Source organism: Neolamprologus brichardi, chromosome 4, assembly GCF_056152115.1.
Source record: "Neolamprologus brichardi isolate AB-2024 chromosome 4, ASM5615211v1, whole genome shotgun sequence".
In the NCBI taxonomy this organism is placed as follows: Eukaryota; Metazoa; Chordata; class Actinopteri; order Cichliformes; family Cichlidae; genus Neolamprologus; species Neolamprologus brichardi.
The window spans coordinates 18,647,177-18,659,907 of record NC_142107.1 but is presented as its reverse complement, the minus strand read 5'-3'; the positions used below and the strand labels follow the sequence as shown (position 1 = coordinate 18,659,907).

General features: G+C 41.9%; 1 protein-coding gene across 1 annotated transcript in view; it reads right to left on the bottom strand.

Moving 5' to 3' along the window:
- The window catches only part of vat1 (vesicle amine transport 1), a 31,515-nt gene extending 20,881 nt beyond the window's left edge, over nt 1-10,634 (bottom strand). The window contains exons 1-2 of the mRNA XM_006798285.3: nt 9,976-10,634; nt 3,501-3,708 (exon numbers count right to left, since the gene is read on the bottom strand). Of these exons, the coding sequence (XP_006798348.2) occupies nt 3,501-3,708; nt 9,976-10,401 (634 nt within the window). The 5' untranslated portion in view covers nt 10,402-10,634. The remainder of the gene's footprint in view (nt 1-3,500; nt 3,709-9,975) is intronic.
- Between the last annotated feature and the right edge of the window lie 2,097 nt (nt 10,635-12,731).

The following is a 12,731-nucleotide window of genomic DNA, read 5'->3' as shown; positions in this document are numbered from 1 at the left end:
ATGGTTGTCTGTCCCTGTGTGTTAGCCCTGCGACAGACTGGCGACCTGTCCAGGGTGTACCCCGCCTCTCGCCCTATGACAGCTGGGATAGGCTCCAGCGCCCCCCGCGACCCTGAAAAGGATAAGCGGAAGCGAATGGATGGATGGATGGATATACATCAATGTTAGTAACCTTTATATAAGAAAAACTCCCAAATCTGTCAAAAATTATATGATTAAATGTTCATTATTAGGAATTATTGTTAAACTAAAAGTTGTAGGACCTTCAGAGACGCTTTAAATATAATTTAATTAATCATTTTCCAAAGCGATTAATTAGCGGATTAGATTCTTATAAGAAAAAAAAAGAAAAACAGTCAGTCAGAGGATGAACCCTCAAGGATTTACTAGAAAGACATGAAGGTCAGGAATGAAGAAAAATACTCAAACAGAGAGTCTATGTGGTAAAAAGCTGTCGATCTTGGCCTTCAATAAAAAGAAAAAATAACCAGTTTATATCGTAGTTACAACTGCACTTTGTCACTGAGGTTGAAAAACCAATCACTGCCTGTGCTACTCCTGGGTTATGTGGCCCAGTTAATCTCATCTTAAAGCTCACTATATTATCTTTGCTCAACATAAACAAATGTTGCAAGAACGTGGTGTTATGCAGACATGTCTTACACACAAGATCTCTGTTGTTTGTTTGGGTGCACTTCCACATGCGCCCAGCAATTGCAAAATTTTGAGACAGTCTAATGAGTCTAATGTAAATCCCTTTGCCTATTTATGCTAGTCAAATGGGTGGAGCTGTGAGAAAGGTTTAGCTGTAACTCACTATTGTGTCATAACTTCATAGGATAAAAGATGCATGTAACTTGGAATTGCATATCGATTAATTTTACCTGTGGAAACAAATGATAACAAACACCAGCACTAACAAATGATGTTAAAAAAGAGAAATCTTCTCAAAGTTACTACAAATAATAAGAGTGCCTTGCTGAGTATGAACAATATGGAAAGTCCAACTAAGAGTCATAACCCCTGCCCCCTCCATGTCAAAATGAAACCAGGGATATTTGAGTTGTGATGTGCTCAGAACTCAATCATGTGATGTGCTTAATCATGGACTGCAAAAAGGGGTCACAGGTAAACATTGCTTCAGTGTTAGCCAAAAAGGGGAACCATCGCCTTAGATCACTTTACTATAAAGCTAGAAGCAATGCCTGTGTTAGCAGTTTATTTTTAGATAATAAACAACTTAAGTGGTAATTGTTTTGTCTATAAACATGTCAGAAAGTACTGAAAGTTTCCCATGATCATCAAATCACTTTCTTTTTCTGTCAGAAATTATAGAAATTTCATTTACAATAACACGAATGACATAAAAGCAACAAGTCTTTATGTGCAAGTTAAACTTTCATTTAGTAAAAGGCTTTAGACTAATATGGACTGGCACTGGTTTATGAAGTATTTTTTGGTTGGTTTCATTTTTTAAAATTTTACTTTTCATACCACTTTTTATTTTTTATATATTTATAAAAATAGTGCATATTCATAAAGCTTAAAGCATAAAGCAGAAATTTCAGCTTCCGCACACTTACATACAGCAAATTGTTCAGTTTCATTACTGTCTGAGTGGAAGAGCACAGTGGTGCAGTGGTTTGCACGGTTACCTCACAGCAAGAAGGTCCTGTGTTTGAATCCATAAGCCTGCTGGCTTATGGTGTTTGTGTGTTCTCCCTGTGTCTGCGAAAGTTCTCTTGGTTACTCCGGTTTCCATTGACGGTTGAAAGACAAGCCTGTTAGGTCTTAATTTGAAATAACCAGTTGCACTGGAATGGTGGAATACATTTTGTAAGGAACATAAGCACCCCTGGCTTCAATCTCCTTCATGTTATTGGAAAACAGACTTGAAAGAACAGCGCAGATAAGTCTGTAGACACTCACAGTCTTACCCCACCCCCATCTCTCTTTGACCCTGTCACAGCAGACACCTTTGATCACACTAATCAGAGAACATCAGGAACAATTTTGACAGACTCAGGGTGGGACCCACACACACACACACACTTTGAGCCACGCAGCCGATGATGATGTTAAGAGAAGGATGCACGCAGCTCTCACGCTCTAACACCTTATTCAGAAAAGGCACTACTAATATACACACTGCTAGCTTTTAGAGCGGTGCAGCAGGACGTACACTATTTGCAATGATTATTTACACATGCAAGGAATGACAGAGCGCTGGCAAGACTGTTCAGCAAATGTTTTTGTCATAGCCTCAGCAATGTGCTTTTACAATCCTGATGTCCGGACAGCTGGCGAGCCAAGATTGGCAGCCTGCCCTGAGAAACCAGAGATGCCGTATCAACCAAACCAGCAGGGAAATGTGTCTTACACCACACCACACAGCATTCCTCTCATCGACAACACACTCTGCACAGGAACCCTTGGGCTATACAGTTTTTGTATTCACAGGGATGAATTCCATCAACTAGATGATATGATTAATGCAAACATTTGGGATTCCTCTGTAGACCACCAGTTCCACAACTATGAGCATGTTAGCTGTCATTCAGCTCGGGGCATATCGCAGCTTAGCTTACAAATTCATTCTTTTTTCAGTGTTAATGTCAAGGGATGCATTCACCTGGCAGTCAGGTTTCTTAGCAACCCTCACCCACAAACTGCTCCCAAAGCTGAGGGATCCCTTTCTTGCTCCCTCTACACAATTAAAGTGGGAATAAGACAAAAAGGGAGAAATGTGCAGTGGTAGACAGCAGAAAAAGGGAAGGGAGAATGAGAGAGCGTCTTATTTTGGCTAGTGTTCTTCAGTTCTCTCCAGCTGGCCTGATTGTGTAAACAGAGCAGAATTAAATGCTCTCAAGCTTTGTGGATCACACCCCGAAACAGGTGCTTTTACTCCCTCAGTCCCCATCTCTCTCCCTCCCACACACTCGCTCTGAACGTTGACCGTTTACACTCCAGGTGGCAGGTGCTCTTGCATTAGTGGAGTCCTAGAGAGAGTAAAACACTGAGCCATATCTCATACAGATGAAGTCTGGGACCTTTTCCATTGGCTATAATTCATAAAGAAAAATGCATAAACAGGGTACGCAGAGAAGGAGAAAGTCAAGAAGTGAAAATGCCAAAGGGTGTTTTCTTTAGTCTGTAATACCAGCTTTGTATCTTTGATTTGTGCTCTTCTGATGAACTGTAAAATGGTCTCTTTAACTCTATTAAAGAGGTTGATATAAACACAGTTCAGTACACAATCACAGAGATGGTGCAAACTAAGATGAAACTGACAAATAGCTGTAGGATTACATTTATTTACATATGACCTTTTTGGAATGCAGGCAATTATTCAACGCTGCAAGCACAGTGGTTGAAGTAACAATCCCTTTTATTAATGTATCTTCATCCTATGCCTGGCAGAAAACAAGGAGTCTGTGTGTTCCACATGCGCATAAAAATGTCTCTATATTTTTGAAAACTGGTTTCTGCTTAGTTTTTACCTGCAGCCGCATGGACGAGCACGCTCTGGTTGGGTCGCAGGTTGCCAAAGTCAAACAGCATCATGTAGGCGGTGATGTAGTTGACAGGCAGGGCTGCTGCCTCCTCAAAACTCATCCCCTCTGGGATTAGGAAGGTGTGGTTTGCTGGCGCCACTGCTACCTCCTGCCACAGCCCAAAGCGGTTCAGCACCATAACCTTATCACCAACCTGAAACAAAGAGCACAGCAAGACATGGGTGGAAAGAAATTGTAAATTCAGTTCTTGTAACCTGGGGGCCAGAGCTTGTTAGGGGGTAAATGAATAGTGATTATAGATGGTCTGATTACATTACATGCACATATTAAGTTAACACGTGAACAATTTATTTTCTTAACGATTCTGCATTAAAAATAATTAGGGATTATGGATGCAGAGAAAACAAGTGAGTGAATTAGCATCATGGACAATACTTTAAACAGCAAACTAAAGGTACAGATGAATGGAATGTAGGCTAAAATGAATGGATAAATCACTGAAATGGTTACAAGTTTTCCAGTGCAACATACAGCTCTACAAATGACTGGAACATGCAGAATTAAAATAAGATCCCATTTAAAATTCATTTAATTGAACACATTTGCATTATTGATGAGTGGTGTCGATGAGGGGATTTTTGAGTTCATCCCACCTGACAAAAAAGATTGACACCAAAGTCCTAAAGCACTGGAAAATCAGTAAGATATCTGTTTCCCACTAAAACATATCAGAATCCCGTGGACCACCTTACAATGATGTAAGCCAGGGAAAAACCTCTCCTTTCCGTCTCTGGGTCAATATTGTATCAACTGCAGAATGACACATTACAGTAATGAATGTATAACAGATTTTTAAGCAATTTTCTTAAATAAGGTCTAAATTCTGCAATACTTTAACCGACTGAGTTCTTGAGATGAACCCGTTTCACTGCTGGAGGCGCTGGTCTGTTTATCTCCTGCTATCTTTATCTCATAGTCCTTAGTGCAGTGTGAATGATGCAATCCACGGAACAGAAATAGTTAGACTTAGGTTTATTTTTATTTTATAGCAACACGCACAAACATGCGGCCACCTCGGTCACCAAACTCAAACACTTCGCTTTTAAAGTGTGGATGCAAAGAAGGAAAGCGATAAACTAGAGCAGAGTAAGAATAGTAACCAGAGCTGCGGCAAGTTTATAAAGGAAGAAAAACAGTGATGCAGTTACAGAAAAAGAAGAAAAGATTTGAAGTGGTTAACTGCTTGCACGAAGATTTTGTTCGCTTTAAAAACCAACATGCATCGTATTAAAACATGAGAAAGAAAAAGTATTACATGCGATCAGGAAATAACACTCAAGAAGGGGAAAAAACCAAACAATCACTACATCATAAGTGCCCTCTTGGCTCTTAATATGAGAAAACATGTGAGAAGCATTTAATAATTTTGCCAGTGTACTGGTTTAGAACAACTTTGGTCCCAGGTGCAATGTGTGTTTCATATCCCAATCACCATCTTGTCCTTTTACTGCTCTCAGACTATCCTTATCAAAGCAGGATCCTCCAATTCGCAAAAGTCTCTTTCCACAAGAATTAGCCATGATATTACCCCCCTCCCCCAGCGGGCTAACTAACCAATCAGGAGAACTCAGTCGAGGGACACAAGAAACAGCAACAACTGTAGCATTATAAATCTTTTCCTGTTTTCTTCCTCCCCCCTATCCACAGCTCCTGACATAGCTCACCCTCCCACCTCGTTTCCACTCTCCCCACTTTTTCTCTTCCCTTCTTTCTCTTTCACTTCCTGACTCCTTTTCCTCTTATAACTATAGCATGTCTTCCTTCCCCTTCTCCAGTCCCGCGTCTCATCCTGTCTGTGACTTCTTTGACATCCCCTCTTTCATCACCAATTCTTCATCCTCTGTTGTCGCTTTCTGTCTTAACCATCCTTTTTCTTCTTTCCCTTGTGAGGAGTGTCCCGTATCACCTCTTCCTCATCAGTGAGACAGGACAATGGGGCCCATCTTCTCCCCTGGCTTCTCTCCACCCATCACATTCCCTGCCAGATTCTTCCCCATGGCTGAGCATAAGACAAGCTCTCGCCTCCTGGGAACAAACCCTCTCCACCCGGGCTTCTCTAATGGTCTGGAGGGAGCCATGCGCCTCGCTGTCTATCCATTCCAATTAGAGAGATCTCCCTCTCTCTCTCTCTCTCTTTTCATACCCTCATCTTTCTGTCTAAAGGCTGAGTCATTTGGTATATTTCAGAGTATACTATCACTTTTTTACCACGGGCTACTTCCCTTGGCTTGCTGACAGCTCTCTCACATTTCCATCTCCTTGTCTTTTCTTACCGCTGGGATCTTCAAATTCATCAACCTCTGTGATTTAATTGGGGGTGCAGTGTGGTACAAATCGATACGCGGGGGAGTTCAGGCGTTTACAGGAAACAAACATGACTCACAAATGCATTTGCAGCCATTCTTCCATGCCCATGTAAAGCATGTGAGTTACTGTCAGTCACACAGAAGCTGCGTAGGAACATTCAAGGCCAAATAAACCAGCCTTGTGACACTTCTGTTACAACATCTTCACAGTGTGACAAACGCATAGCCTCTTCTTGCACTTCCTTTCTCTGCCTTCATGCTGCATCAGATGTAGTTAGGGTGAAGAGTGCAGGCACCCTGAACAAAGACATTGTATATGAATGGACTTAATCAGATGGTGATTCAATTTTGGGGTATGCAAGCCTCCAAGTCAGCTGCTTTGTGGCTTGGAGCTTTGATGATGTAGGCAAAAAAATTATCAAGTTTAAAAAAAAAAAAAAGAAAGGTTGAACAAAGTCAGGTTCAGGCGAAAGATAAAGGCCAAACATAACACCCACACAGCTCTTGTGACTCCTGTGAATAAAATTAAAGCATACATATTTCTGCTGCATCAGTAGGCGTTAGGTTTAACATGGAGTTTGTATGGTGTTAAGGCCACACCCAGCTCCCATCCAGCAAACTACGTGATGGTCTGCAAGCTGTTTTTTGCTTTTCGCACTCACTTGCTGCATCTCTATATTTTATCTATCATCTTTTTTTCCCTCAGATGAATTAATGAAGTCTAGCTGTTCACCTTTAGAAATTTCCAGAAGAGAAAGGAAAGCACGGGTTACAAGCTCAAGAAGAAAATAGAGAAAGCTGTTCTTTAGAAAGCCAGCAACTGTTACAAGGCCAGGATAAGTGAAGGCAGCACGACAGAGCAAGTCGCCGATAGCCCAGCGGTCAAAGACAGAATTAAGAGATTATATGAAAGGAAAAAAAAAGCTATAGATAAAGGCAGGGGAGGATTGATGGAGGAAATACCAGACTGACAATGTGGGCCAGGGAGGTAATTGAGAACATATGGGCGAGATCCTCACCGAGGGAGAACATTTTTAAAGCTGGTCTGATGTAAAAAACAAAAAAACAAAAAACAAAACATTAAAAAAAACCTGCTGATGTTTAGTGTCACGGGAGCTTCGAGGTGATTCATGATTTTTCTGATCTGACTCAGTGTTTTACTTTTCCCCACATTGGCCTGCTAGGGTTATTTCAGGTGACTCAACTCCTGTAATACTTCAGTCAACTTATAGTTCTTTGAAAGGAAAGTTACTGATAGACAATGGAGGAGAAAGAAAATCAATAAAAGGAGGTCAAGATAGAGGAAAAGCCAGCGTACGGTACTGTTTGATCCATGTACTGATTTGAGTTTCAAAACAAATGTTGTTTAATCTTTGAACATAATCTAAAAATGTTTAATAGCCTTTATCTATACTTCAGGAATTTTAGTAAACTACAATAAAGAGCTGAGAGCTCTAAACTATAACTTTACAGTTTATTACTTTAATGAATAATTACATGTCCTTGCTGCATATCCTTACTTAAGTTTCTTATAACAGGACATCAGTGTTCTTGCAATTCCCCTACTTCTTGCACCACATGTGTATGTGAATACTGTCCTATTCAGCATTTTAACAAACTTCCTGAAGATGAATCCTGACCAGATGTCATTAATTGCTATGGGTGTCTTAGTCAGGGTGGCCCATAGCTAGATAAACCTTAACTCTCTCCTTGGCCAGAGAAACACCAAAAAACCCATTCACACACCCGCAACAGAGTCCAAATACAAAACCACCTGTTTAAACACTACAACACTTTTAAAGTCATGCTTTGAAGTGAGAAATTTAGAATCCCACGAGTCTTTGTACTCGCCAAAGGGGGGAGAAAGTGTAGAAGCATTAAAAAGACTCAAAAACACTACTGTACACAGTTTTTTGTATTTTAAAGCAGTTCTCATGCATTTCAGAAATTAACCTAAAGCATTGCATATGCTATATCAATGTTTTGGAAATATGAAATAAAACGGATTACACTCTACTTAACCACTGTTTATCTTACTTTATTTAATTAAGAAGCAATATATTATTGCCTTTATGTATTACATATGGGAAGAAAAACACTCAGACACTCCCACTGTTGAATGTCTTTGTGTGCATATGTCTATCTGGGAGAGATACAGGGCAGACAAATAATGCAGCAGTGGGTGATGAGCCACCCAAAAATTCTGTGCCATCAGGGGTCAGCACATTCCATGTGAGTCAGCTGCCAAAAGATTGCAGTGATCTCTATCCATTAGGAAGATTGTCTCCTAATTCTATAAGCTAAAGGCCGCAAGGAGATGTAGGAGCATATCGATAGGCTGTGTGTTTCTATGTGTGCTTTGTGACCTTTAAATCAAATCAACATCCCTGACAATGTGGAAAGGAGCAATGAAGTATTCTCGAAACACAGGGGTCTTCGCTTTCTATGATGTCTGGCTGCTGTAAGTTCACCCATCACCAATCATTTAATTAACCCTATTACTGTTATCCTGCAATAGATTAGCCATCCATCTAGGGATCCACACCTTACAGACATATGTGCCACTCCCTGTCAGATGGACTGATTCTGCACTTGCATCACATGGTGTTGTCCACAGATATTAACTGGACGATGTGACAAAATCTGGTACTAGTACAACAAGCAGCGTGAGTCATCATTGGCTGCTTTGTAACGTTTGGGTTCTTTCTTTTTTTTTTTTGTTTAACAACCTTTAAAAGGCGTTACCGTGGTGATGCCATGCTGCTAGGAGACAAGACATAGATTCATATGGCTCATCGTGCAATTTAAGACAGACACCAATAATCCTGCTGCCATCACAACGCATCGTTCTTTGTGGATGACAATCAAGGTGGAAGGGGCTTCAATATTCTGTTTAATTTACTTAATTGTCTGAGAGCGCACTGGTTTGAACTTTTGATGTTGAAACACTGGGTTAAAGAGATCTCTGAGCACGGGACATATGATTCGATATCTGTTGGAACATAGTGCGACTGATTCAGTTTCTCACACCATGCTGTCTGTTGCGTCGCGCCTCGCCCTTTCCATTCGTGTGTGCGCCATCGTCGCTCCCGGTAACAAAAGGCGTCGGTGACTTAGGTCTCCGCCACCGGTGTCAAGTCATAATATTTACTGTGACAGCGTTCCATATTCTCCAAAATAAAATGCCTATTAATTAGCCTAACATTTTGCAAGTAGAGCCACTTTGTATACCCATTAGCCACTCTTTTCAATTATTTTCCATCAAAAGTGCTCGTTTTCTCACACCTAATTGCTTCATTCTTTTTCTTAACAAAATATGATAGGCTAATAAACACATGAACGCGTTAGTAGCTTTAATTCTGAAGGCAGAACACACTTATTTCCGGTCTTGTCCATGGTGTCTCCAGCTAACTTGACGCAACACGGCGCACCATGGCGCACATCAAAGCGCAGCATAGCGTAGGTGCAGCAAGGATGGAAGGCATCCCACAGATTACATGTGTTTATATAGATTTAGACTTTCAACATGAATGTTTGGTGTGAACAGAGAATCCTTCTCAATCTCAGCAACTAGTTTGTACTTGAAGTTGCTCAATCTAAGTGCGCACTGGTAGCGCAATTCGAAAACCGGGGAGACAAGAGGGGCGACGCCTCTGTTGGCCGCATTGTGCACAACTTGCCTCATTAACACACTTTTGGCTTCTTCAACAGAGATGAAAAATCAACATGAGCACACTGACATGCTTTATTGCATTTCGCGATAAGACAACAAGTGCCATCTGCTTTCTACGCAGAAGTGAATGAATGGATGTGAAACCACATTAGCTCAATATTAAACCAAAAAGTCGATTTATATTATTATTATATAGTTTATTTTGTATGAATTGCCCTGCAATCGATTGATGACGTTAAATTAATTTAATAGTGGAAATTGAAACCCGACCGCTACTTTTTTCCAGCGAAGCGAGAAAAGCCTGACACGCCCATGCCCAGATGTAACAGTTCAGCCCCAAACTGAATGAAATACATATCACCAAAACATTTTTATATGACACAGTAAAAGAAAGAAAAGGCAACAGCTAGTTTGTGCTTACTTTTCTGTCAGTTACTTCCTCCCCTACAGCCTCCACCACCCCGGAGCACTCCATTCCCGGGGTAACCGGCGGGGACGGCAGCCGGTCGTACAGCCCCTGTCTGGCCATCAAGTCGGCGAAGTTCAGTCCGCATGCCTTGACCCGAACCAGGACCTCACCAGCCTTGAGTGTCGGCTTGCCTTTCTTCACCTGCAGCTTGACTTTATCATACCCCCCGTAGCCGGTGAGCACCAGAGCGCGGTAGGTGAAGGTCTCCTCTTCAGGGACCTTCTCGGTGGTCGCCGCCGGGGTGGCCGCTGCCTCTGCGGCGGCGGCGGGTGGGGACTCCGTCTTGGGTGGCTCGGTTTTGGGCTCCTCGGTAGGTTTGGTTTCCTGCTTTTGGTCCACGGCGTTTTGCTGCTGAGCAGGTGCGTCTTCTCCAGACATTGTGCAGACAGTGATGAGCCTAGAAAATCACTTGGAGGGTTTTTTTTTTTTTACTTCTTGTGCTTTTGTTGCCGTGGACGGGCTTGCTGCTTTCAGTCAGATGCTTGACTTGCAAGTAAAAGAAAATGTGAGGGACAGAGCTCCTTTTTCAGCAGTCTAGCATGGAGACGCGACCCGTGCAAAGTGGGCTGATCAGTGGCCAGTGGTTGTCAACGCCGCGCTCTGACAGAGAGTGTGAGTGGGACGAGACATAGGCAGTCTGGAAAACACGGAGTGCTGATGAAGCTTGGGGATTGGCTTGTATGACTGGGTGGATTTGGCTGTCTGTCTTAGACTATAGAAAGAGCCTATATTGCGTTAAGCAGAGGGATAATTTACAAAAAATGTCAATTAAGACTGAAAGGCAAGTAAAGCAATCCTTGGAAAAACGTCCAAGCCTGCTATTCCTGCAAATCCTCTTAAGAATATTAAGGTGCTGTGGTTAAAGGAAAAAGTAGCTTTAAGAATAAAAAAGCACTTCAAAGAAAGCTGCAGTTAAAGATTAATACAAGATTAACTACACCGTGTGACACAAAAATGCCATCATAGACTCAGTAGGCTTTTCATTTTAGGCACTGAATTATATAAACATGTTTATTTAATATTTCTTCTAGCAGGAATGTGTTGGCTGTTTACTGCAGCCTGTTTAACAGAGAGGTTTGTGGAACACCAGGAGCGACAGGAAACGTCTGTTTATGCTGCCTATTCTGCAGTAGGATTTGCAGGAACTTTGGACCTGCTTACTGCTCATTGTTGTAACTTCCCTGCACAGACAGCTCAGAAAAAAATATGAGCTTGTGTTGAGGTCAAGCTAGTGTTTGATGAAACGATATAACCTGCTTTGTATTATCCTTCCACAGCAAGGAGGATCCAGAGCCACGGGCAGTGTTGGGGAGTAACGGAATACATGTACCGCCATTACGTATTTAAAATACAAAATATGAGTAACTGTATTCCGTTACAGTTACCGTTTAAAAAGGTGGTATTTAGAATACAGTTACTTTGTTGATATAAATGGATTACACGGTGGTACTTCCCTGTTTCATATTGTGGCGGGTCAGGCCTGTTTGGGTTTTGTTTGACAGCTACGTTCTGTTGTTCCAGGCGGCAGCGTTACGGTTGCCATGGTTACAGGGTGACGCTCTCTCTCTCTCTGCGTGTTTCCTGGGTGAGAGAGGCCTTTTTGTTGTTGTTGTGCTAAGCTAATAGGCAGAATGCTACAGGTATAGCTATGTAGCCTCATGGGCAGTGTAGTCCGTGCTGCAGGGAGAATGGACTGCCATACCCGTTATGTGTCTGTGAGCGAGGGAGGGAGAAAAAGGAAAAGTACGAGCTGTCATCCAGTAAAAACGGGAGCTGGAAGCATGTAAATATAATAATAACCACTGCAGCCAAGAAGAGTGCCTGACGAGCCCAGTTGTAAGTAAGCTATTAAGACTCGACTGTACACCGTGTTGGTGTTTTCCTCCAAAAACAATAAGTTCCGTTGGAGCAGCCTTTCAACGCCTCTCTCTGTCTCTCGCTAGCAAAGTTGACCCAGACAACAAAGTAAAGCTAGTTTTCGCTAGGAGCCCGACACATAACCCACCGTATTAGTCAGAGGTCCCTTTACTACGGTTCGGAGCCGCGGACCTTCAGTAACAGTAATAAATCACAGCAATAGTACATTCACATAGTTGTAAACAGCATGATAATATATTAAGTAATCCAAAGTATTCAGAATACGTTACTCTCATTGAGTAACATAACGGAATACGTTACAGAATACCTTTCGGGGCATGTATTCTGTATTCTGTAATGGAATACATTTTAAAAGTAACCTTCCCAACACTGGCCACGGGGCAGAATGACTTTTCCAAAAGTGGGACACTGGCACTCATAACATTCCCAGCTTTACTGTGAATATTATTCGCTGTATAATTTTAGAATTTTGTAGAAGCTTGTTGCGAACAAAAACATACAGCAAGTGGCACACGTAGCTGCTTATATTTTGTCCCAAACAGAAACAAGAGGACATTCCCACTCATCAGCTCAATGCCTAGAGTTGAGGGCCTAGCCCAGTGTTCAGAGAGCTGTGACCACAAGAGGAGTGGTGAGACACCTTGTGGCTGTAAAGTGCCACTCAGCACAAACTCAGAAATCAATATCCCACAGCAGTGTAATGATGTAGGATGCAGGCATTATTGATCTGTCACTTTGACACAATATTATAAGGCAGATGTCTATTGTTTCCCAACAGCACCGAGCCACTCTGTACATCGCTATGTTCAGGTTTCTCACATCTGAGAGGC